Source organism: Macrobrachium nipponense, chromosome 28, assembly GCF_015104395.2.
Source record: "Macrobrachium nipponense isolate FS-2020 chromosome 28, ASM1510439v2, whole genome shotgun sequence".
Taxonomy (NCBI): Eukaryota; Metazoa; Arthropoda; class Malacostraca; order Decapoda; family Palaemonidae; genus Macrobrachium; species Macrobrachium nipponense.
The window spans coordinates 12,035,693-12,058,679 of NC_087217.1; the positions used below are offsets into that span (position 1 = coordinate 12,035,693).

The window sequence follows — 22,987 nt, forward strand, 5'->3', positions numbered from 1 at the left end:
AAAAATTCTAACAGTTGCATCAATTTATCAGTAGTTTTGTTTGGGTACCAAAGTCGGGTTAGGTTAGTTTATACCCTAACCGCCCCCCTCCCCCAACAAACCCCAAACGAGAAACTCCCACGAAACGTCAGTACCTCGAGCCCCATGCTCCATTCTCACGCATCCTGGCTAAACAGGGTCTTCAAGGGACCCCATACAATGAACGACTGTCTGAACGATTGTAGTAGTTATCGACCCACACACACACTATTCAGACAGTATGAGCGATCTCCGCACCGATTTCTGTCTGAACAAAGATTTTGTCCCGAGAAGACATGACATCATCTCTAGCGTTATATCGGCAGACAAACCCATACATTGAACGATTTGTGTATGACAGACTTAAGTTGCAAGCCAGCAACCTGGTCGTGACAGTTTCCCGCTGAGACCGTTCAGACACGTAACTCCGCCCACTTTTGTATTCAGACAAGCCCATACACAGTGTTTTTGCGAACGATACAGGCAGTCGTTCAGACAATCGTTCAGTGTATGGGGGGCCTTACGTCGAATCACACATTCACCATTTCACTATCGGATCGTGTTCCATCCTACGCTAAGAAACAAAATTTGTCTCAAATATTTGGATCCACCCTTTCACTTAAGATATTTTTCTTCCAGTCACTCTACAAATCTCCACATTTCTCAATCATTCTTCTTACGTCACATTCGCTAACAAACAATTTATTTAACCAGTTTCAACAACCCCCTTCATTATTTCTTGTCCATCACATTCGATGTCCACACTTACTTCCTTATAGGAGCCTTAGATCAACACAACACTACATACCATACTACTACTACTACAACACACACACACATACATTATATATATTATATCCTTGCCAAACTAGTATAAAATCTCATTCACCCGGGTTTTCCAGACATTTTTTGTATATACCTTACTGCTTACCACACTCCAACACTGAGTCTAACCAGTCATGACTATTGCATGACTTTCAAAATGAGATCTAGGCTAGTACGGTCAGGTGAACTTGAACTTCATGATACTTGATCATCTGGATATTTCTGTGAAACATTTGCACGATAAGCCTAGTTCAACTTTACAATACTTTCTAAAGCACACAGAAAATAAATTTTACTTCTAGCAGTCGGCTAAACATAATGACATCGCGATATTGGATGAAAGTTATATACTTAGGCCAACTGAAACGATTCTCCTGCAAAAGTTATTAAGGTAGCCAGTTACTAGGCTAACGATGATTGTTACAATTTCTCGGGCTCCGTCAATTTCCTAAATTATGGGCAAGGAATGGTATAATTTGTTCCTTGCTATATCCTATGTAATTGTGTGCCATCATAAGGACGATTCTACGAAAATTCCTATTTTCCAATCGTGATAGGCTTATATTCAGGAAGTCTGCCATTAGACTTAACTGCTTGCCTGCTATTTGGCTAGCATAACCTACTTTCTGATTCAATCAAATTAGAATCGTATACATCTTACCAGTCGTATGTAAATTGTAAAAACTACATAGCAACAAATGCATCTACGAAAATCCAAACACAAGTCTTTTCGAAAGGGGAATGCTACGTCACACGGAATTTGGTAATAGGACTGATACCTATCTCTGTCATCAACATCAAGATCCACAAAGCACAAAAACACGGCTATGGGACTTTCTCTGGAGAGAGAGAGAGAGAGAGAGAGAGAGAGATTTATTTCTCATTCGAGGGTCTTTGGTCCGATCACACACCCTCCCCAACCCGATACCTGTTACCCCTTACCTGTCTCTGATCAACATTCTGACCGGGCAAAACTTGAAGGGGGCTTGACTGCAATATACACTCTCGACTCGTGCACGTTCCCAGTCCATTTCGAGCGGCTGAAGGCAACGGATGTGCTGCAGATTTTCTCCGACCCACCAACGACGAACTTGACGCGAACTGTCAACACTTTTCCGAGCCACGACACACGTGCTAGAAAAAGACTTACGTTAATTCTTTGTTGTATTGTTGACATTTTATATTCCAGACCACTTATTTTTGACACGCGGGTGTTATGGTTGATTTTATACCTTTACAGTGATTGATGAAGGAACTTTCAAAGTAATATAATTTAAGATGTGATCAGATACACTGTGGGGGCGTGGTGGGGAACAAGACCAATAACTTTAACTCAAACTGGAGTTTGTACTCTCTGGAACCTACAAGGAATACGAAAAAAAAAAAAACACTCGATCTGGATATTCTACTGAAATATTAGTTTTACATTGATATTTCTTGATAGGATCAAGAGGACTTATTCACATTCACCATCATCACCATCGCCAACACACAAAGGTAAATATAGATATTTCAGAAGAGAGTCGACGAGTGAAAGTGGAGAGAATACAAGTGAGAAAATGCGGACGAGAGAAAACCCCAGGATAAGATCTTAGAAAGTGAGTGACCAAGACGAGTGAGGGTTTGCAGTTCACTTACATCGAAAATATTCAAATTCTTTGGATAGTTTACATTTAACTGGCCGTTGAGAAACAGGTTTATTTAACTGAAAGGTTTGACTTAGTCTAGGGAAGGAGAAACTCGGTCGATGGGACAAAATACGTCATAAAGGAGAGAAGGAGAGAAATTGGCACCTGAGATGTAACCTAGATTTTGATGCATATCTATTTTTGTCATTGCTTTGACGCTCCTTGAAATCGACTTCCTTTGTCGTTAAGTTTTTCCAGCTAAAGATATGTAAAATTTGTATTCCAACATATTTCTTATTTCCTCATAATCTATTGCACACTTCAATTTAATCGTTCTTCAGCTAATTTGAGCTATATAGACGATGCCTCCTTCTACCACATAATTATGTAATGCGACATGACAGTATTTTAGATACTGTGAATGAGTTGGGTAGAGAGAGGTTTATATATATATATATATATATATATATATATATATATATATATATATATATATATATAAGTGTGTGTGTGTGTGTGTTTAGATAGACACAGATATAATCTCTATATCTATGGATAGACAGATATACCATTTTACCTAAAGGTTTTACTCTCGTTTCTCTGGAAGGACGTGCAACTTGGTAAAGTCCGTTTTATTGAAACTTGACGTTTGTCACAACCTGAGTGTGACATGAGTAGAAACTAAGTATGGAAACTTCCAAGTTTCTCGTACACTTTCGCAAATTCATTATTGGACCTTCTTCCTCTTCAGTTACACGTCACTCGCTTTACCTTTGGGATTTGTCAGTTAAATAAAGACTTATATATATATATATATATATATATATATATATATATATATATATATATATATATATATATATATATATGAATAACTTGATCACGAAGTGTACTATGAAACGTGATACTGTGTTAAGTAAAGGTTTTTGCCACTAAGGAAATAAATGAAAAGCGCTTTTCATTTTTTCCTTCGTGGCAAAAACCTTTCTATATATATATATATATATATATATATATATATATATATATATATAATATATATACATATATATATATATATATATATATACATATATATATAATTTTTTTCCATAAACCTCTGAGTTTTACGTTTTCTTTAATCGGCCTCAGCTCGTTTCATAAAGTCGGATCATATATACGCACATTTTATTAAAATTTTCTAACGCGTAGCATCAATATTTTACTGAATTAGCATTTCGTGTAAGATTATGTTTGTATGTTACACTGACACGGTATTGTCAAGTGGATACTCTATTATCAATCAGCAAAGGAATTTTAATCACTTTTAACGTATTATCATTTAACGAGGTCCCCTGACGAAGCTACATTTCTTAATTATCTACTTGTTTAACTTTTAATATACGTTTTTATCCTTGCTATGATAACATTCAGATAGGGGTTAACTAACAATTATACTAATATCCGATCTATACTTTACATTTTCAAGGTACCCAGTAAGCTACCCTGTGTTGTGAAACATGGGCTGACGGCTAGGGAACAATAAAGTCACGAGGGTATTAACCCTTCGGCCATTAGCAGTGACTACTTTCATTCCTTGTACTGTACCTCCTTTCTTATTGCCTTTCTTCCATCTGACTTTCCAACCTTTCCTAACAGCTGCCAGGCTTTCCTTTTGTTACACCGTTCAAACCTTTTCACTGTTTCCTTAGTTACCCCAGTACTTGGCATTATGCCTAGACCTATAAACATGGCGGAAGCTCGATGGAATGCCGGGAATCAAAATATTATATATACCCATCTCTGTATTGTATAGTCGACAAATTATATTAATAAATGACATCTTTAATTCCCGAGGGGTTAGTATTGAAGACGACGTCCCATTGAGTTGACCCTGGACTTTTACAAAGGTGGATACATACCTGGGTAATAATACCAGTCGTGAGTTGGATGCTCATAAATTAGCTTGTGTCATGAGTCGAATTTATAGAATTTAGTTTGTCATGAGTGAGAGACCTCAGTGCATTCGTTCACGATGAGTAGGCTGCTCTTGAATTGGCTAGGTTATGAGATGGCATCTATAAATTTGGTTAGTTAGGTCATGTGATTAGACTTCCATAAATTAGATTTTGTTAATCTATATTTTCAAATTCGATTTGGTTGTATCATTGAATAATGATTCCCCTTAGACTAACATACTTTTCATTTCATGGTTAATTAATTCTTCACAATGCTGCTTAAGAATTCATCCCATTACAGTACTAATAATACTATTGTTGCAATCATTGCTATTATGCTTTTACATCCGCTGTCACAACTCCCATTGACATTTTCACATTACCATTGTTGTCAAGCTATTCTTCTATTATAGGAAATTGTCTTTTACACACAAACGTACGACAATAATAATAGTAATTATGATAAAAATAACGGTGCTCATACATATAGCATAAGTAGGTCATTTACCCTATCATATCTTAGTAATTAGAAAGAGGCACCGCGCCTAAGAAAATACTATATTCAGGAAGTTTTCTTTTCAAATAGTCTTCCTTTTTAATCCCATGATCGTCGCTGTGCAACGCCTAGTTTCAATTTAATTTTTCTTTTGACCAACGTCCATAGACACCTCTAGAAACTTGTTTGTAAGTCACTGCGTCCATATAAATTCCTTTTTCTAGTCCAGTTTTTGATATTCCGTATTCGTACTTCTGATGCCATTTTTACTGTATTAAATCATTTATACGCACGAAGTCGTCCAAGGTTGGGCATTGACCTTGACCTGAGATATAGTAATTCTTGTTCCACGTTGTCCTTCATCTGATAAAAGCTTATCATTAAGAGCCATTATATCTGTGAAGTTGTAACTTGGCTTTGAACATTAATATGTTCGAATATTAACTGTGTTAAAGTCTTTAGCACGGTTAATATTCGAACATAAAATTACGAAGCCAGGTCACAACTTCACGGATATAATGGCTCTTAATAACTAGGTTTCAACTAATAAAGGACAATGTGGTACAAGAATGACTATACCTAAGGTCAAGGTGAATGCCCAACCTTCAGTACTCAAGGCAATACCGGCAAAGCTTTACGGCTCACTCACCCAGAACTTGACCTGTGACATCTAAAATTCAGGTTAATGATTTGTTTAATACTTTTTTATTATGTATGTTAATATGGCGCTCTAACTTCATTATTCTCTTCCTTTTCACATAATAATAATAATAATAATAATAATAATAATAATAATAATAATAATAATAATAATAATAATAATAATAGGTTATCAGGGAGGATAAAACAATGTTCTGAAACCTTAATAAAGTCATTTCTCGTGGATACAAATTTTAAATGTTTTACTTTCTATGAATTATTTGTTGCTCTCGAAGACACCAATTGGCGAAAATATAAATAAATTGTTAACTTTGTTCTATTAATAGGACATTTTTTAAATTGCTTCATAAATTGGTATAAATCGAGGATTTCTTGATAGTAGAATGAGTAAAATTTGAACTGTCATAAAAAGACCATAACTGCATGCCAGTATAAGAATATAGATCTGTCACATCAATTGATTATGTGTAGCCAGATTTACTCGTGGAGGATCATAAATTTCCATTTTAGAAAAAGCGAAACAAATAAAATAACCGAAAGCCTGTAGTTTAAAATCCTCGAATAACACGGTTTGGCAACTGCTTCCTCGGTTTCCTTACCTCTTACCACCAAGCTTTGGAACTTTTTTCCTGTTTCCGTATTCCCCAGATTTTATAAATCTTTATTATTAATGTAGGTCTAGCGCCTCCTTAGGGGTTAAGTGTTTCACTTCCTGGTTTGTTTTTGCTTTTTGGAAGCCGGGAAATTGATAAGGATACAAGGGTGTTCCCATCATATTGAGCATATCAAAATGAGCCACGTTAACTTTTAGGCCTGACAAGTTCAGACATTATATCACTAAGAAAGTAAATGACCTATTGACATTCAAATTAGTATTTGGTTAATGATATAAATAACAGCAAATCCTGCATTCTCCAGCGTTATTAGAGCATGTCTTGATTGTTTCGTTAAGGTGAAATTGGTCTGGTTCGTTTACGCCACTGAAATCTTTGGCTTATTCGCGGGATTTATAACCTTTTCTTTTATTGTTTGCTTATTTTTGAATTGCCCATTTATTTTAGCAACGTTCCTAAGGGGGCTGTGATTATCTATTGCCGTAGATTTATATTTCAGGATGATAAAGACTGAGAAAATTTTATTCTGTACGGAGACCTTTGTAAGCTCAATTCACAATCCCCCATAAAAAAAAAAATCATATCAAAAGTCGAGAGCTTAAAACGTGAGTAGAAGATAAAACTCGTAAGGCAGACCCGTCTTTACAGAGAAATCCTTGAAATCAGATGACTTCGACTCTATTCATTGTTACTTAGCCTGTCAGAAGCAACACACATTCAGTAACATCGCCAGCTGAATTTATTACCAGAAGTTTGGTTTCCTGTGCTTCATCTTCATCCATTGATATCTAGTATACCACATTGCCAAGGCTTGTGACAAATTTCTAAACAGATTTTACGATGAGGTCGCTAACCTTATGAAGCTCTCGTTCCCACAGTGACCACGGGATTAGGCAGTCATTACTTGTCAGTCTTTTAAGATCATAGAGATACGCGAACACCCGACTGATAAGCGCAGGAAATGAAAGTTGCCAGATTTCACAAGCAGAAGAACCGCCCCAACTTCCCCGCCAAAGCCCCGACCGGACCTCCGACGGGTTCGAAAGTTCTTTTTGAAGCGAACGCCCTCCGTTTCTGGTTTTGTCCATCACGAAAAACAAACACAAACAGACCTTGCAGAGAAAGTGGTTCGCCTATTTCCAAAATGGTGAGATCATTGTCGGAGATAACCTGAACGGGTGGTCTTAACCCGTCGGAATCCAGCTCAGTTCAGGTTTTTTCCTCCGGATTTTTTTCAAACTGACATAAATTACAGGTTTGGTTGAGCAAACCGGCTCATATTTCTGTTGCTGTATTCACTTCCTGTTCAGTATAAGCGATCACTCAAATATACGATTTACAAATATACAATCTTCATCGCAAACGAATGCTCTGTGATTTTATTTTCGAGAAGAGTAAGTCTAGAGATAACGCTCGTACTAAAATTCCATTGTAGCTATTCCTGGATGCTGGTGGGTCTAAGATGCCTTATTTGGTTTTCAAACGCCCGATGGAGACCATATAGCCACTGTTCCCAAGGCATGGGTTATGTCATAGCTTCTGAACCATGGTCCTCCACAGTACTATAGGGATATAGTTTCCTTGTCTGGAGGCACGCCTAAGCACGCTTAATATTTCTACATATATATTTAAGTTGTTGTTGTGATTTATTTCATACATACATACATACATACATACATATATATATATATATATATTATGTGCGTATAATTGTGAATATTCTTTTAAATAAACCGGCAGTATTTAAGTAGTTCGCAAGCTTTGAAACAAATTTAGTTAAGGATCAACGAGATAGCCTGGATTCTGAAAAGCCAAGATTACTTGCATCTTCAGAAGCATGGAACAAGTACCAATTTTTTTTTACATCTTAAGCCACAGGTAAACAGGTGTAAAAAGGCAGACTTTAAAACATGAAGCAGAGGATGTACGCACTGATCAATGATTTCCTATTTTTGTAAATAGTACGAGGTTTAAAGGTGCTGGAAGTGGACGTTTTTCGTCTCGAATAGTCTTACAAAGATCCCGGCAGTAGTGAATCAGTATGATGCAAAAGATCGTACATTTGTCCCCTCGACTAGAGTAATTTTCAAAATACTTATGTAAAACCAACGAAGGGTCACGGAACCGGGTTATTGGCCTTCAAATCCTAGCAATTTTCACTGAGGCACTGCGCACGTTACGGACGCTGTCATTACGACAAAAGGTTAGTTCAAGGTCACCACGATCAAGGTCCAAAGAATGATCACGATTTTCCACCGTCTGGACGGTTGACCTCAGGACTTTAATTGAAACGTTACTCGGTCAAGAAACAATTCGTGTCGATATGCCGCCAAGTTTATGAATGAATCTGAGGTTGATTTCTTGTAAGTTACTTTTTTTTTTTTACGCCAATATTGATCTTTCTAACCACAACGCAAAATCCAGAGGTCAATCAACCAATCGCAACGCCATGACGTCTGACGAGTTCTAAGGCCTAATAACCTCTTGGTCGTAGAGTTAATAACTTAATGACTTTATTCATAAACTAATTCAAGGTAAAAGACGTCCAATTAAGGTGTATTTTGCTGTTTTATACAAAGGTAATCATGTTGTGTGAAATTTGGGGAAATATGACCATCATATCACGGAAAAATCGAAGAGGAAGAATGACAGAAAAATTCCACTGGCCAGAATTAAGGTATCAAAAAAGAAATCCTTTATGTAGTACTAAGCTCTCCAAAGGCAGCAAAAGCCAATGGATAAGAAGCAGAGTTATCTCCAAGGAAAAAAAACTTTGGAACACCACCTGAAATTCAGTACTCGGCAGCTCAGTACTCCTATGAAAACAGTAAGTGAAACTTGACTGTATGACACTTGCATATCTCGTTTCCGGTGGTTGCTCCGAGTTCATAAATCCACACCAGGCTTTTGCTTTCTTTAACACCTTACCAAACTTACTGGCCACCTTTGGACAAGAACCAAAGCTGGCTGAAACTAAATGACCAAAACTAACCACGAATTTGTATAACTTCAGACTGGCTAATTGGCACTTCTTATGAATCAACTTTGATATTCATGTGTACACTCAAGAGTGAACGCCAGCCTGTACACATCTTTTCAGAATGATTTGAGATTGTACGCATCACATAGAAATGGGAACTCCATAGTCAACCGGTTCGAAGATCTTGTGAGATACAGAACATACGCCATTAAATGATACATCCCGAGGAATGTATCTCGTTGCAGCATCTCAGAGTTAGATTCCCATTGGATCCATTTACATGACTGACGGTTTGACTAGATGATACGAATTGTGCACAGGGAGTGGCCGCATGATAACACCCTGTTCTTTGGCCCGGGGCGACTGGGCGGACGATGTACTTTCTTTTCGTAGCGGATATTATGCGAGTTAGCGCTCTCTCTCTCTCTCTCCATTTTAAAAGCAAATGTCTTCCCTGCAACATCTTCGGATTTCATTCTTTTTGTGGCGAATATTATGCTAGTCTATCTCTCTCTCTCTCTCTCTCTCTCTCCGTTTTAAAAGCAAATGTCTTCCGTGCAACACTTCAGTTTTCATTCTTTTTGTGGTGAATATTATGCTAGTCTCTCTCTCTCTCTCTCGTCACTATTGTACAAGCAAAAAGTTCTCGTGCAACATTTCAAATTTCATTCGTTTTATGGCAAATATTATGCTAGTCTCTCTCTCTCTTCTTAAGAAGAAATGAATTTCTTCACTGCTAATCCCGTCGGGATATTCCTATTACGACGTGAAGATGGAATATAGATTTTCTTAGAGAACCATGATATACTTTGGCTTTATAAAATAGACGAAAATTGGAAGCGAAATATATCAGATTGTAATACGTTGAGGAAGATTAAAAAAAAAACAAAAGTTGAGATACCTTTAGAAAGGTAAAAATGGAGCGCTTCCTGAGTCATTACATGAAAAGAGCGATTTTCATCTTATGAAAAGATAAATAGTATATGTTTCCTTTGGTTATACGCAATAGACATACACATATTTGTTATATATATATATATATATATAATACATATAGTATATATATTATATAAATGAACACACACACACACACACACACACACACACACACACACATATATATATAATATATATATATATATATCTATATATTATATATGAGTCATATCACAATACATGTTTCATATACATACATCGAGCTACAAATGTCCTTTAATATCTAATTCGCTCTATCTCGGAATGAATATATTTTCATATATGCTTAACCGAAGAGGAATTTTTTAGGCGATAAGAGAACCCTCGAAACCAGACAAATCCAGGACGACAGTGAAGCTTATACCCACCCCACCACCGCAAAAGCTTCACTATCGTCCTGGATTTGTCTGATCTCGAGGGTTCGCGCCCGGGAGCCGGCAATTCTCTTATCGCCTGAAAAAAATTCCCCTTCGGTTAAGCATATATGAAAATATTATTAATTAACCGAAGTAGAGTGAATTAGATATTAAAGGACATTTGTAGCTCGATATATATATATATATATATATATATATATATATATATATATATATATATCTCACTGAGTTGGCATTTGCAAGGTCCGCGGTTCGATACTGGCCTGCAGTCCACGAGTTTATTTTTATCAAAGCATTAACCTACAAATGTCCGCTAATATTCAATTCGCTCTACCTCGGAATTAATATATTTTCATATATATAAACCGAAGGGGAATTCTTTAGTTGATAATATTTCGTCCTCTCGTGGGTTCGAACCAGCGGACAGAGGAGAAATCAGGACTTCAGTGACGTCTTTACCGACTCGGTCAAGACATCACTGAAGTCCTGATTTCTCCTCTGTCCGTTGGTTCGAACAGACGAGAGGACGAAATTATTATCAATCAACAAAAAAATTCCATTTCGGTTAACATATATGGAAATATATTAATTCCGAGGTAGAGCGAATTAAATATTAGAGGACATTTGTAGCTTAATGCATGCATAGTATATATATATATAATGTACATGTATATATATAATATATATATATATATATATATATATATATATAATATATATATAGTTGTGCGTGCGTGTTTACATGGGAAGTGTTTGCACAAATATATCGTACCTTACGTTTTTGACTGTGATATCGTACGGTTAAAAGTCAACGACCTTCCTCTTACTATCATAACTCAAAACTTAACGACCACAAGAAAAAAGAAAGAAAGAAAGAAAGTAAGTGAAAACGCCAGACGTAAAAACGACGGGAACTGTAAATTTTGAAAACCTGAGACTTACTTCTTAGCTGTAAATGTGGCAATTGTTCAGAGGCCGAATCCAGGTAAACAGACTTCCAGATGTGGCTTCAGGCATTACGTGCTTGAAAGCTGCAGAATTTCTGGGGAAAAAAAAATAAATACTGGGGAAAATTGGTGTTGCGCCTCCGACTTCCAGTTCAAGTTATGGTGAAACGAACCATAAAGAAGAGTTTTTTTTACATTATTATTTGTTTATTTAACTGTCTTTCTTTACGACAAAACGCCATTTAACTTTCCAAAGTAATTTCCTTTGTTACACTTTGTAAATGCGTCTGCTGAGAATGATTAACACACTAACGATATGTAAAGAGATGCATAACACACACACACACACACACACACACACACACACTCACACAATGGCATAGAAACGTTGCTGCTGTTGGCTGTTATTGAACTTGGCAACCTGTGGCGCTTTCTCTTTGCATTATTCAATATTTACGTCCTAAATCCTCCTCTGCTTCCACCGTGGCTTGGAAAGAGTATCGAATGGTCTAGTGATTTACATCGAAAACTGGTGCTACTAAATAAAAGGGCAGTGATGGCTTTATCAGATATATGTATCTGAAAATATTAAGCATATCATTTACAACTGTACTTGGCGTTTGATTTAGATTCAGCCGGCCTTATACCAGCATTGCCCTTATGATAGGGTATAACAACGGAATAAGAGGCCTGGTGTGGGACTATGGACTCTGACCAACCAACAGCGGCAGATTATAAAGAAAGAACTGGAGCGAGGCGAAGCGAATCAGATCTTTCTCGACACCTGAAATACTAACAGGGAGCAATAACTGTATTCATGAGTGACGTCAGATCCGTTCCTCATAGACGGAAGGATCATGGGAAGAGGGAATGATGAAGCAGAAGGCGGGAACATTACTGGGGAAGATTCCTTTTTCAGGGGATTATCTGTGATTTAATGGCTGATGGATGACAGTGGCAACGATTGGTTCCATGAGAGAGAGAGAGAGAGAGAGAGAGATAGACAGAGACAGAGACAGAGAGATGCGTTTCTAGAGTATTTGGCACCCGGGGCGGGTTATTCCAGGCTAATATTCCTCCCAACACCAGCCCAATAACTTGAGATTTTTGATAAGGAAAGAATATATAGCTTTTTTTTTTTTTGGTTGGTATCTTGTAATACTTAAGCAATAATAGTACATTGACATTTCATTCTTAGCCACTTGTAATACATGCATATTGTAGGCTAGATAAGACCATAATCGTGAAAAACAAATTTTGTTTTGCAACAGAGAGGACATCAATGTAAATGAAAGCATCTTTTAATGAAGCTAAATATTCTCCTTCTGATTTACTAAATAAGACAAATTTTACACTCATTCTACTTGCCTTAGCAGCACCAAACTTGTCGATTGCATCATCAAAATTAATATTCTTTACATATTTATTTTCCCTAACACTTCATGCACCTTTCAGCATAATCACAGCATTCAAATGTGAATATATAAGCGAAAAAACAAAGAAATAAGCACAGCATACCTTAGAGAGACACGTAACACACTTGTTTACAATAAGCGTATGGTATAAAGAAAACGGGCGATTTCTGCCTGTGAAAATCACTGAATAATAATAATAATAATAATAATAATAATAATAATAATAATAATAATAATTGGAAACATCAAACGGAGGAATTGGATATAATCTATGAGACTTTATGACACCCGCCCCCCACATCAAGCTCTCACCCGGGGCGGACAGCACCCCCCCCCCCCATATAGTACGAGAGAGAGAGGGGGGGGGGGATGCATGAGTGTGTATGTGTTAGTTTAAGTGTAAGGATAATAGGGAAACAGTAACTTGATGTTGCTTATAAAGTGCATTATCCTCTCTAACAATAACGGTACAAACTATACTCAACTATTTATTGCTGTTTCAAAAAAGTGTTTAATATATTGCTTTAAAAAACACACATTGCCTTTCACGAATTGCAGACGTTTCTTTCATAGTTTACTTTTTTGAGGCTACATTCCATTCGAAACCAAGTAATGTGCTGTTTGACTATATTTTTCCAATGATTTTGCACTGACTGAAATACCGTCTTTCTGTCTTTTGCAGATGCGGTGGTTAAAGTTGCTGTTGATCGGGTGTGCGGCTCTGGCAGCGAACACCGAGGACCAAGACAGAGAGAGTAAAGGGCTGACGTGGGCAGAGATTCTTGGCGGCGAGCCTCCTAGGCCCATAGAGACGACCGTGCCAGCATCTTATTCCCTGAATGACATAAACAGAGTCACTACCAGTACCAAGGATTTCCACAACGCGGAAGATGAACGTGCTTCTGATTATGATTACGACTACCATTACGAGTACGACGATTCGTTCTTTGAAAATCCTGAATACGAGTATGTCGATACAGAGGACGAAAACTATGAGCCGCCACCAAAAGTGGAAAAGGAAGCAAATGGAGCCAACCAAACGGCTGAACGCCGCACTCTTGATTTTCTTTATCATCTATTCAGAGATCAGCACCGCAATGATGACGGAACCAGCTCCTCGAGAGGGTCTGCAACTAGACGGCCATCTTTAATTGAAGCTGTTTTTGAGACCATCGACAACCACATCATTGAGGACCTACGTGAGTGGACCAACTATCCTGCTCAGCAAGATACCCAGGCCATAAATTCTAAGCCTCTGAAAAAACCGACAAAACTTCACACAACACCTTCTGTTGCGCCAGTTACACCTGACAGCAACATTGTTTTGATCACAGATGAGCACGGTAACCAGCAAATAGTAACGATTCAAGATATTGTCTCCTCTCTCAGCCACCTAGATGAACGAACACTAACTAATCTAATACTAAATCCATCAGCTGATGAAAGGTCAATTCATACTCACGTGAATCAGGTACCTAATTTCGTTACTGCAGGGAGTGAGAATGTACCTGTGGTGTTAGGTACCCAAAATTTAGTTCCCGAGGAAGTAGCGCGACCTGTACGTCATACAGGTCCTGCTTCTGCTCCTGAGAATAAAGAAGAGGAAGTATATGTTGTTAAGGATGAGCATGGAAATATACAGCTCGTGACTTTAGACAGTATAATTTCTTCCCTGTCACAACTGGATGATGATAGTTTGCATTCACTGCTTTTTGAAGATGCTGCAGTACCAGCTGTAGTACCTCCTACATCACTGAACAGTGTGTCAAGTGCACCAAAACCAGCGGTTACTTCAAACATTCCCGCAGCGGTACCTCCTAAAACAACTACTGAATCACCTCCAGTTTCCAAACCAACTACTACAACCACACCCGTTCCTAAACCAACTACGCTAACAACCCGAGCTCCAAAATCAACTGCAGTACCTTCTGACAGCACAACACCGAGCGAATCTGAAAAACCTAAGAGGAAATCCCCTCGTCCATCCGTCACTGCCGATAAACATGGAAACCTACGGGTGCTAGCCCACCCAGGCTCTGTTACTTTCGACTTAAAAGATTTGTCTTGGCAAGCAAATGATGAGCCAGAAGAGGAACCTGTAACACGTGCTCCTTTGTTTATTGATGGTTCTGTTGTCAAAACAGATGAATTTGGAAATATTCACATCACACCTAATCCTGATAACCCTTTCAAACTTGATATTCAGAAAATAATTTCAATTGCAGAAAAAGCAAATTCGCCCGCTGTAGAACCAGTGAAAGATGAAAATTCAGAAAAACAGGAAAAGCCAACAGAGGAACCACCTAGTAGAGGACATGAACTACTATCTTATTTGGCTGGCATTGAAAATTTCTTACCTGCTGCTATACTTCCAAGACCAGTCCGAGCCACTGCACAATATTCAAAGAAAACTCCAGATGATCCTGTTGGTGTTAATGCATTTAGAGCATCTCTCCTTCAGGCTGTGAACCATCAAACACTAAAAACTACGACTCCACAGCCTACAGTTCAGCCACTGATACAAAGACTGGTACAGCCAGTTGTCCAACCTATAGTTCAACCTCTTGTTCAAGCTGTATCACAACCAGCATCCCAACTTTCTTCTTCAGGAGGCATTGGTGCTACCTTATCTAATCTCCTCTCCAGTTTAGTAGGTCAGCCTACAGCTCAGCAAGCTGAAGTTGTACCTCAAATAGAAGAGGAAACACCAGAAGAAGAAGAATTTATTAAACTAGTGCTACGTCAACAAGCGCCAAATTCACTAGATACACATTTTGGGGATGTTACAATTCCTCTGCCAAAGGCTATTCACTTCCGACCTACGCCAGCACCAAAACCAGAAACCACTACAGCATCTCAGATCTCTTCTAGAGTAGACATACCTTCACCATTGCAAGCACTTTCTCCTCTTATTCAAAGAACCCTCCAGCTACAGGCTAATAATGTTCCTATTTTTATACCCCCAGGAGCAAAGGCTCAGGCTGTCACCCAACAACCTGTAGCTGCTGCCAGATCTGATTCTGGCCCAGTTCTGAGAATTGATACAATTCCTAAGCAGGCTGCCCAGAGGATAGATCCTGGGCCATTGCTGAGAAGAGATAGAATCCTTTCTAAGCCGATTTCAAGAGCGGAGAAGAGAGTTTTAGATTCTCACAACAGCAACAGGAGGTCTGATTCTGGGCCAATATTGAGAACCAATAGGCACATACCCATCAGAGTAGTCACAAAAGAAGTTGAACCCCAGAAACCATCCCTTACTTCAGTACTCAATGGGCTCCCACCGAGTGTTCTTGAAAGTCTAAGAAAACAGGTACAAAACTCTCGCACTGTGCCTGCACAGGAAACCCCAGACCTTGAAAAAGAAGAAGAAGAAGAAGAGGAGGAATCAGATACTGCTCCTCGTCAGAAGCGTCACCCAGGAAACACTCGGGACCGGAGTTCATATGCTGAGACTCCTCAATATGATTCTGGAAGTGCAGGGGGGTATGGCTACGGCCCAACCGGGGGCCATGGGGGCACTGGTGACCCATGGTTTGATATCTATCTTCTAGCTGATCTTACAAAAGTCCACAAAATAGGAGACACGAATCTTTCCATAAAGAGTCCCATCATAGGTGATCCATCCTACTTTGTTGACACAAGACCTTATGGTCATTATTAATCCTGTGACTATAGACATAAGGACAAGTTTAGTTAGGATGTTAATAGTTCAGTTTGTTAAAACTTCATTGCGTTCTTTTTCATATCTCCCTCTGGTTATATTTTGTAGTGCGATCATCTATTGTATATGGTGAATAGATAATGCAGTGGACTCTTATCAGCGGATGCCAGTTCGAGTCGTTTCCAGAGGGAGGCAAATTACTAAACAATGATGTTCAGTATTGAAATCTTTGAAATAATTAGAACGGAAACATCATTGTTCTGTAAATTAACATTTAAGTATTTTTGTCATTCATATCATTATCGTCTCAGTGGGTGCAAATTAATCCCTGTGTGTATGTATGTAAGTATGTATGTATGTATGCGTGCATGTACATTTTCATTGTTAATACGTTCATAATAAAGTTTCAGATAAAAAAGTAGTTTTTATGTCCTATTAGAAGCTACTGCTCAGGCTGGAATTACTGAAATTTTGAAGGATTTGAGAATTTTTAAAAAGTCGGTTGTTTCATACATCACCAGGACACACACACACACACACATTGTTCATGAGTTTTTTTCTATTTTGTGTTTACTGACTCATTTAACTTTCCCTGTATTTCAATTAATATCTCTCTCTCTCTCTCTCTCTCTCTCTCTCTCTCTTCTCTCTCTCTCTTATATTACTTGATAGAATACACTGGCTTGTCATTAAAAAAAAAAAAAAAAACAATAGCCTGCTGGAATACGACTTCACTGACCAGTGTGTTATATGAATTAACAGATAAAACGGATATTTCCAATAATGGAACAATCAGGATTTGCAACAAGAATCAACAAATTGACAACCTTCTAAACTTCACCGAAAAACATCTTCATTAGTCTATATTTTCGTCATCTCTGAGATGATTCCGAAAGCTTAGGCCAAATTTTTTTTCCCTTCGTGTTCTTGCAAAAAAAAAAAAAAAAAAGATGGAAAAACACTGAAAAACATAAATTAATTTCGCTTGGTTCTTACCGCTGAGTTGCGGATCAAGGAGGTGATTCAAGACTCGTCGAATACTGAAAACCCTAGTCTTATAGAAGAAGTATTAGAAACATTCACTGAGGGAATAATCTTCTATATCAGTTGCCAAAATAGCAGGAAAACGTTTTGAATATATCTTATGGAAAAGAACTATACTACACAGTCGAGTAGATGACTCAGCTACAAGGGAATGGTTATAAGGTGACAGACATATATATTGGTAGATTTGTTTTCATTTTTATAAAATGGTGTCGCGATCGCTATGGTCAATCGTTGGGAACTTTACATTTAGCTAAATGGGAATGGCAGAATTTATCACATCTTTAGGATGTAAGAGAACAGATCAGGAATATGCATAAGTCTAAATAATCTTCAGTAAACAGTCCTTTAAAAGAAATACAGAAATCAGATACGTTACAATGTTATCATTGCTAGAACCAACTAGCCTCATACCAGCACTGGAGTCTTGGTCTTCAAGACACCCCCCCCCCCCCCAAGAATACAATAAGATAAAATAAAAAGTGGCAGGAGGAGCCAGATTAAATTGCAAAAAACCTTCGGTTCTGGAGATCAACGCCCAGTACTCTGTCCCCTCCAGCAACCCGACCCACTCACTTCTTTGTCGACTCCTCCCGGAAGCAGCCACTCTCTCTTAATAAAACTCTCACTTCTACCACGTGGCTGACGTCTTCATTAACATTCCGGTCCTCGGGACAAACGCTAGCAGGAAGACTGAAGAATGTCCGCAGAAACAGTCTCCTCTTGTTTAGCCGGGTAATCTATATTCTTTTCTCCTCATTCCTCTTACTATAAGTACTACAACAACTATACATCTGTTGTTAATATTTTAGAAAGCGTCAGAGAACGAGTGTCCTTAAGAGAAGGTGATTAGGTTCATCAAAGATACCCATTACATTCGTTCCCCTTAGAATGCAAGAATTTATACTGAGTGTAGAAGGTACATATCAAAAGATAATCAAACAATAGTACAAATAAGTTAACCAAACATGGATTTTTCCTTATTCTACCTTCTTATTCATTTTACTCCAACTGCCTTCATCATATTCTGCCAAACCCAGTATAGTACAAGACAGTTGCAGTTTACAGCATGGCATTTTTTTCTTTTTGCTTCATATTAACTGTCAAATCCACACTTTCAAAAGCAGAGGAAAAGGGGAAAGTCTCCAGTTAATTTTTTAATGAGGATATTTTCAGCACTCCTCATATCAAATATGAGCTGATTTTACCTGTGGGGTTCCAAATTTGGAGGTTTTAAAACCAACTTTCAAAGTGCATCTTGGGTCAGATAGCTTGAAACTATACTCTGTTTTTTTCCATCTGTCCATCCGCCTGTGGTGTTTTTGTATGGTAGCACTGCGTCCCGGGCTTTAGATAGTTACATTCAGCTTACATTCAACGATTATAATAATATTCTATTTCTAATATTTCTAATATTAACGGTGTAATTCGCATACAGTAAATTATTAAAACACTTTTCAGTTGCAAATGTACACCCAGATATCCTTTTATTAACCTAAAACTTACACATAGCGTAACTATCTAAAGCCCGGGTCGCAGTGTTACCATACAAAAACACCACAGGCAGATGGACAGATGAAAAGAAGACGAAGAAGAAAAAAAAACAGAGTATAGATTGGGTGTAGCTAGTTTCAAGCTATCTGAACCTGAAATTCAGTATATGCCTAATAAATTAAAATGTGCTAAAATCTATGGTCAAATAGAGCCTTGTTTCACCAAAGAAAATTAAAATAAATATACTCTATATCATCTTAGATATAATTCATCTGTACTGTTTAACATGCGCATTATTTATTTTTTACATTTTCATTCCAATAAATAAATCATAAATATCCTATCCTAAAATTCCTGTATCATTAACTCAATGTGAAACACCTTTTTAGGCTTTTCCATAGGGCTTTCCCTTTTCCCCCATCAAGAACAACAACAGTAAAACAACAAAGTATTTGTAGGTTTACTCCTCGAGTAAGTGATAAATTCTACCTTTTCTTTCATATAAATGTTTGGTGAGAATTTCAACAACGTTTAGTAACCTTCATTTGCAGGTATTAAAAAATTTGAACTTTTCCTTCTCGGACGTACTGTAAATTTCCGACACTAATATTAGGAAAAATGGCGTTAAAACACTACACAAATACGGTAAAATAGCCACAATAATGCACAGAGCCAGTAACCTTCATCTGGAGTATCTTTAAAAACTTGAACTCAGTGTTGCCAGATTGGGCGATTTTTCGAGTGTCCCCGCTACAAAAATTTACAATTGGGCGACACGCTACTTTTTGAGCTACTCTAAGTTATCTGTAGGCTACAAATATTAAAAATCCACTACTTTTACTTTTATTTAAAAAATCAATAAAATTCGTTAACTCTTTACTGCCAAAATATATATTTTTCTGTATTTTATTTTTCTTCTAAAACGTAACTTCTTAAATGCTCCAGGAATCTTGTAATGGACATGTGCTTGGGCTTAGTAATGTGGAGGAGAAAGACTATTTTTCGTATGAGAATGCTGATTTAGGCCATGAATTTTCTCTTTTATTAGCGGAAAACATGGCTTCAGGAAAAATAACAGCAGAGCAAGGGCGTTTTGTACAACAACATTGTTATAAATTTCTAAGAAGAGAGTGTAAGGAACTATGCAAGCGCATTCCCAGCAATATGGAGATTCTTCTGAAGATCCATAACTTTTCGCCAAAGATTTGCTTGTCTCATACACGTCCACCGTTTTCTGCACTTCCCTTAGAATTATGTGATCGATCTCAGATTGGTGCGAAAGTATCGCAAAATCAGTGGGTTCGTACGCTTGTTGACAATTAAATGGTGACAGATGGAGCAGATTTCTGGTGAAAAGCAATCACCCTTAAAAATTCTGTTGGTGATTGCGTTTTGAAAGAATTGTCTGCATTTGCATTGACATGTATAGTTTGCCTAAGCAATGCCACAGTCGAAAGAGTATTTTCTAGAGTAACGGCACAGAAACTTCGAAACACAATGGGGCTAGAACTTCTTTCATCAATAATCCGAATCAAAGTGGTGTTTGAAGACAGGAATATTTGTTGCTATAATTTCACTCCATCAGCCAGAATGCTGAGATTTGATTCATCAATCTACATCAAAGAAACCGCCGAAAAGGAAGATGATGAGACTGTCGGAGTTTTGTCTGCTATTGAATTTTAAAAAGGAAAAATCTTGTTTTTCTTGTCTATAAGTTATTAAATCAAAACTATTCTGTTGACAATGTTAAAATAAAAAAATATATTAAGAGGAAACATAATACTATAAGAAAATGGAAACTTATTATCGCTTGTTCACAAGTACGTATTTATTCTTTTTATTAGATAGTAATATCATTATTAAGGAAAACTTAAGTATGTTCATTAAGGTTCTTTTTGATATTGGCAGAAAGTTATTTGATTATGTACGTGTATGTAAACTCGTATAGTAGCTAAAATAACGTATATTGGCCAAATACAAATCTTTTTAAGTTTGGGGTACAAATGGTTCCAATCCACTACTTTTAGAGCTTAACTACGCTACTTTTTGGTCTTCAGTTCTGGCAATACTGCTTGAACTTCGGCTTCTTGGACGCATTGTAATTTATTATGAAAAAAACTGTTGTTTTCATTTCAACACTGCAAAATAAGGTAAATAGCCAACAACAATGCGCAAAACCATTATAATCTTCCAAAACTTGTATATTAAAAGTCAAAACATTGTTTTAATAACCTTCATCTGGAGTAAGACTAGGCCTTCAAGAATTGAACTTTGGCGTCTTGGACGCAGTGTGAATTTCTGAAACATATGAATAAAAAAAATGGCTTTTTCGACGCTGCAAAATACGGCAAATAGATATACCAATAATAATGCACTATGTAATGATTGCATTCCAAGACTTGCAAATTGAAAGTTTGCAAAACATTATCGCCACAGATTTTGCAATAAATGACCTCAGGTTAGGTGTCTGTTGGTATCTTAAAGTCGAGTCTTATGATCCCCCGAAGCCGAACTCCTGTTTCACAGACTCAGCGCAAATAACACGTCAACTTATTACAATTTAGTGCTATTTCTCCTGGTTAACACCTTTAAATGAGATGTTAGTCTTCATTTCAAAGTTTCGTTTGTGTTAATGTCGTCCCAGCCAGGTGCCATATCAGGAAGCGAAGGTAAAAAGCCCAAATCAAATCAGAAATTTTCGCAATGGAAGGAGCCATCCAGTTCCTCGTTTCTGCTTTGTAAATTGAGAGTGAGAAGGGCAGGTGAGTTATGTTGTAGAATTATATATGACCTTTACGTCATTTTTATTTACAAATATGTAGCGAAAGTGCATTTTTTGTATGGAAAATTTGGATAAGATTGTTGGCTACTTTGTATGATATCCTAGGCTAATACCTACCACGTTTTCACTTGCGTATCTTAACTTAGGCTAATGAAAATCTAGGCCAATCGGGGACAAGCCAGACAAGTTAAGGTAGCGTAATGAAGAATAGAATGGTAATACTCCTCTTTGAACCATTTTCCTCTTTTTCCCAAGGTATTTCTACAGAAGCAGTCCGCACGGACTGCAAGGAACGTAACCGCGGATACGACATCCACTAGGGATTGGGGCGTCCAATGTATTTCGCCGTGTTTAGTACTGGCCCCCTGCGGAGTTAATTACAGTCGCCCGAATAAATATTAATTAAAATTCTTCTTCAGTAGGTAAAACTGCATAGAAAAACCGCAACTACCATAGTATAGGCCGCCGCGGATAAGTACCCTAGATCTACCCACCATCCCTTAGGCAACCTATCTGCAACTAGGGTAAAAAAAACCGCATGGTTCAGGGGTAGACCATGTACGATCAATGTGTACAACCCAAAAAAAAGTACATTATAACGCGTCCTGACATCGGAGATGGGCATCAGAACATCGGAGATGGGCATCAGACGCGACTTGTTGTTGGTGAGAAACGGAGCTAAAGACCTACTATACTCTGGTGTCAGGATGCGTTATAATGTACTATTCTTGGGGTTGTACACATTGATCGTACATGGTCCACCCCTGTACCATGCGGTTTTTTACCCTATTTTCATTCCTTTCTTATAGGCGACCACCTTTACATCCATACCTAAAACCTTTTTTTCTCAGTTTCCCTTTCAGTGCTGAATGACCTCATAGGTCCTTGTACTTAGCCTTTTGCTTAAATTGTAGGTTAAACGACCGAGCGGCGACATAGCGGCCACTGATCCCGGAATGCGGCCACTTCCCGAAAAAGCACTTGAATTGTGCCATTTATTTCATAATTTGGGAGAAAACGCTTATTTTGAGAGGACTGTAGAGGTTTCGTGTGCTGTCAGAATGGGCCACAACTCTTGACTGATGCTCATGGCAGCGAATTCAAGTACTTTTACGGGCAGGCAGCCGCATTCCA

General features: G+C 37.7%; 1 protein-coding gene across 1 annotated transcript; it reads left to right on the forward strand.

Annotated features, from left to right (window-relative positions):
- Positions 1-1,822: 1,822 nt before the first annotated feature.
- Positions 1,823-16,945, forward strand: LOC135201420 (mucin-2-like). Its single transcript, XM_064230329.1, has 2 exons — positions 1,823-2,340; positions 13,555-16,945. Exon 2 carries the CDS (start codon positions 13,555-13,557, stop codon positions 16,531-16,533), a length of 2,979 nt encoding a protein of 992 aa, XP_064086399.1. The 5' UTR covers positions 1,823-2,340; the 3' UTR covers positions 16,534-16,945.
- Positions 16,946-22,987: the final 6,042 nt, after the last annotated feature.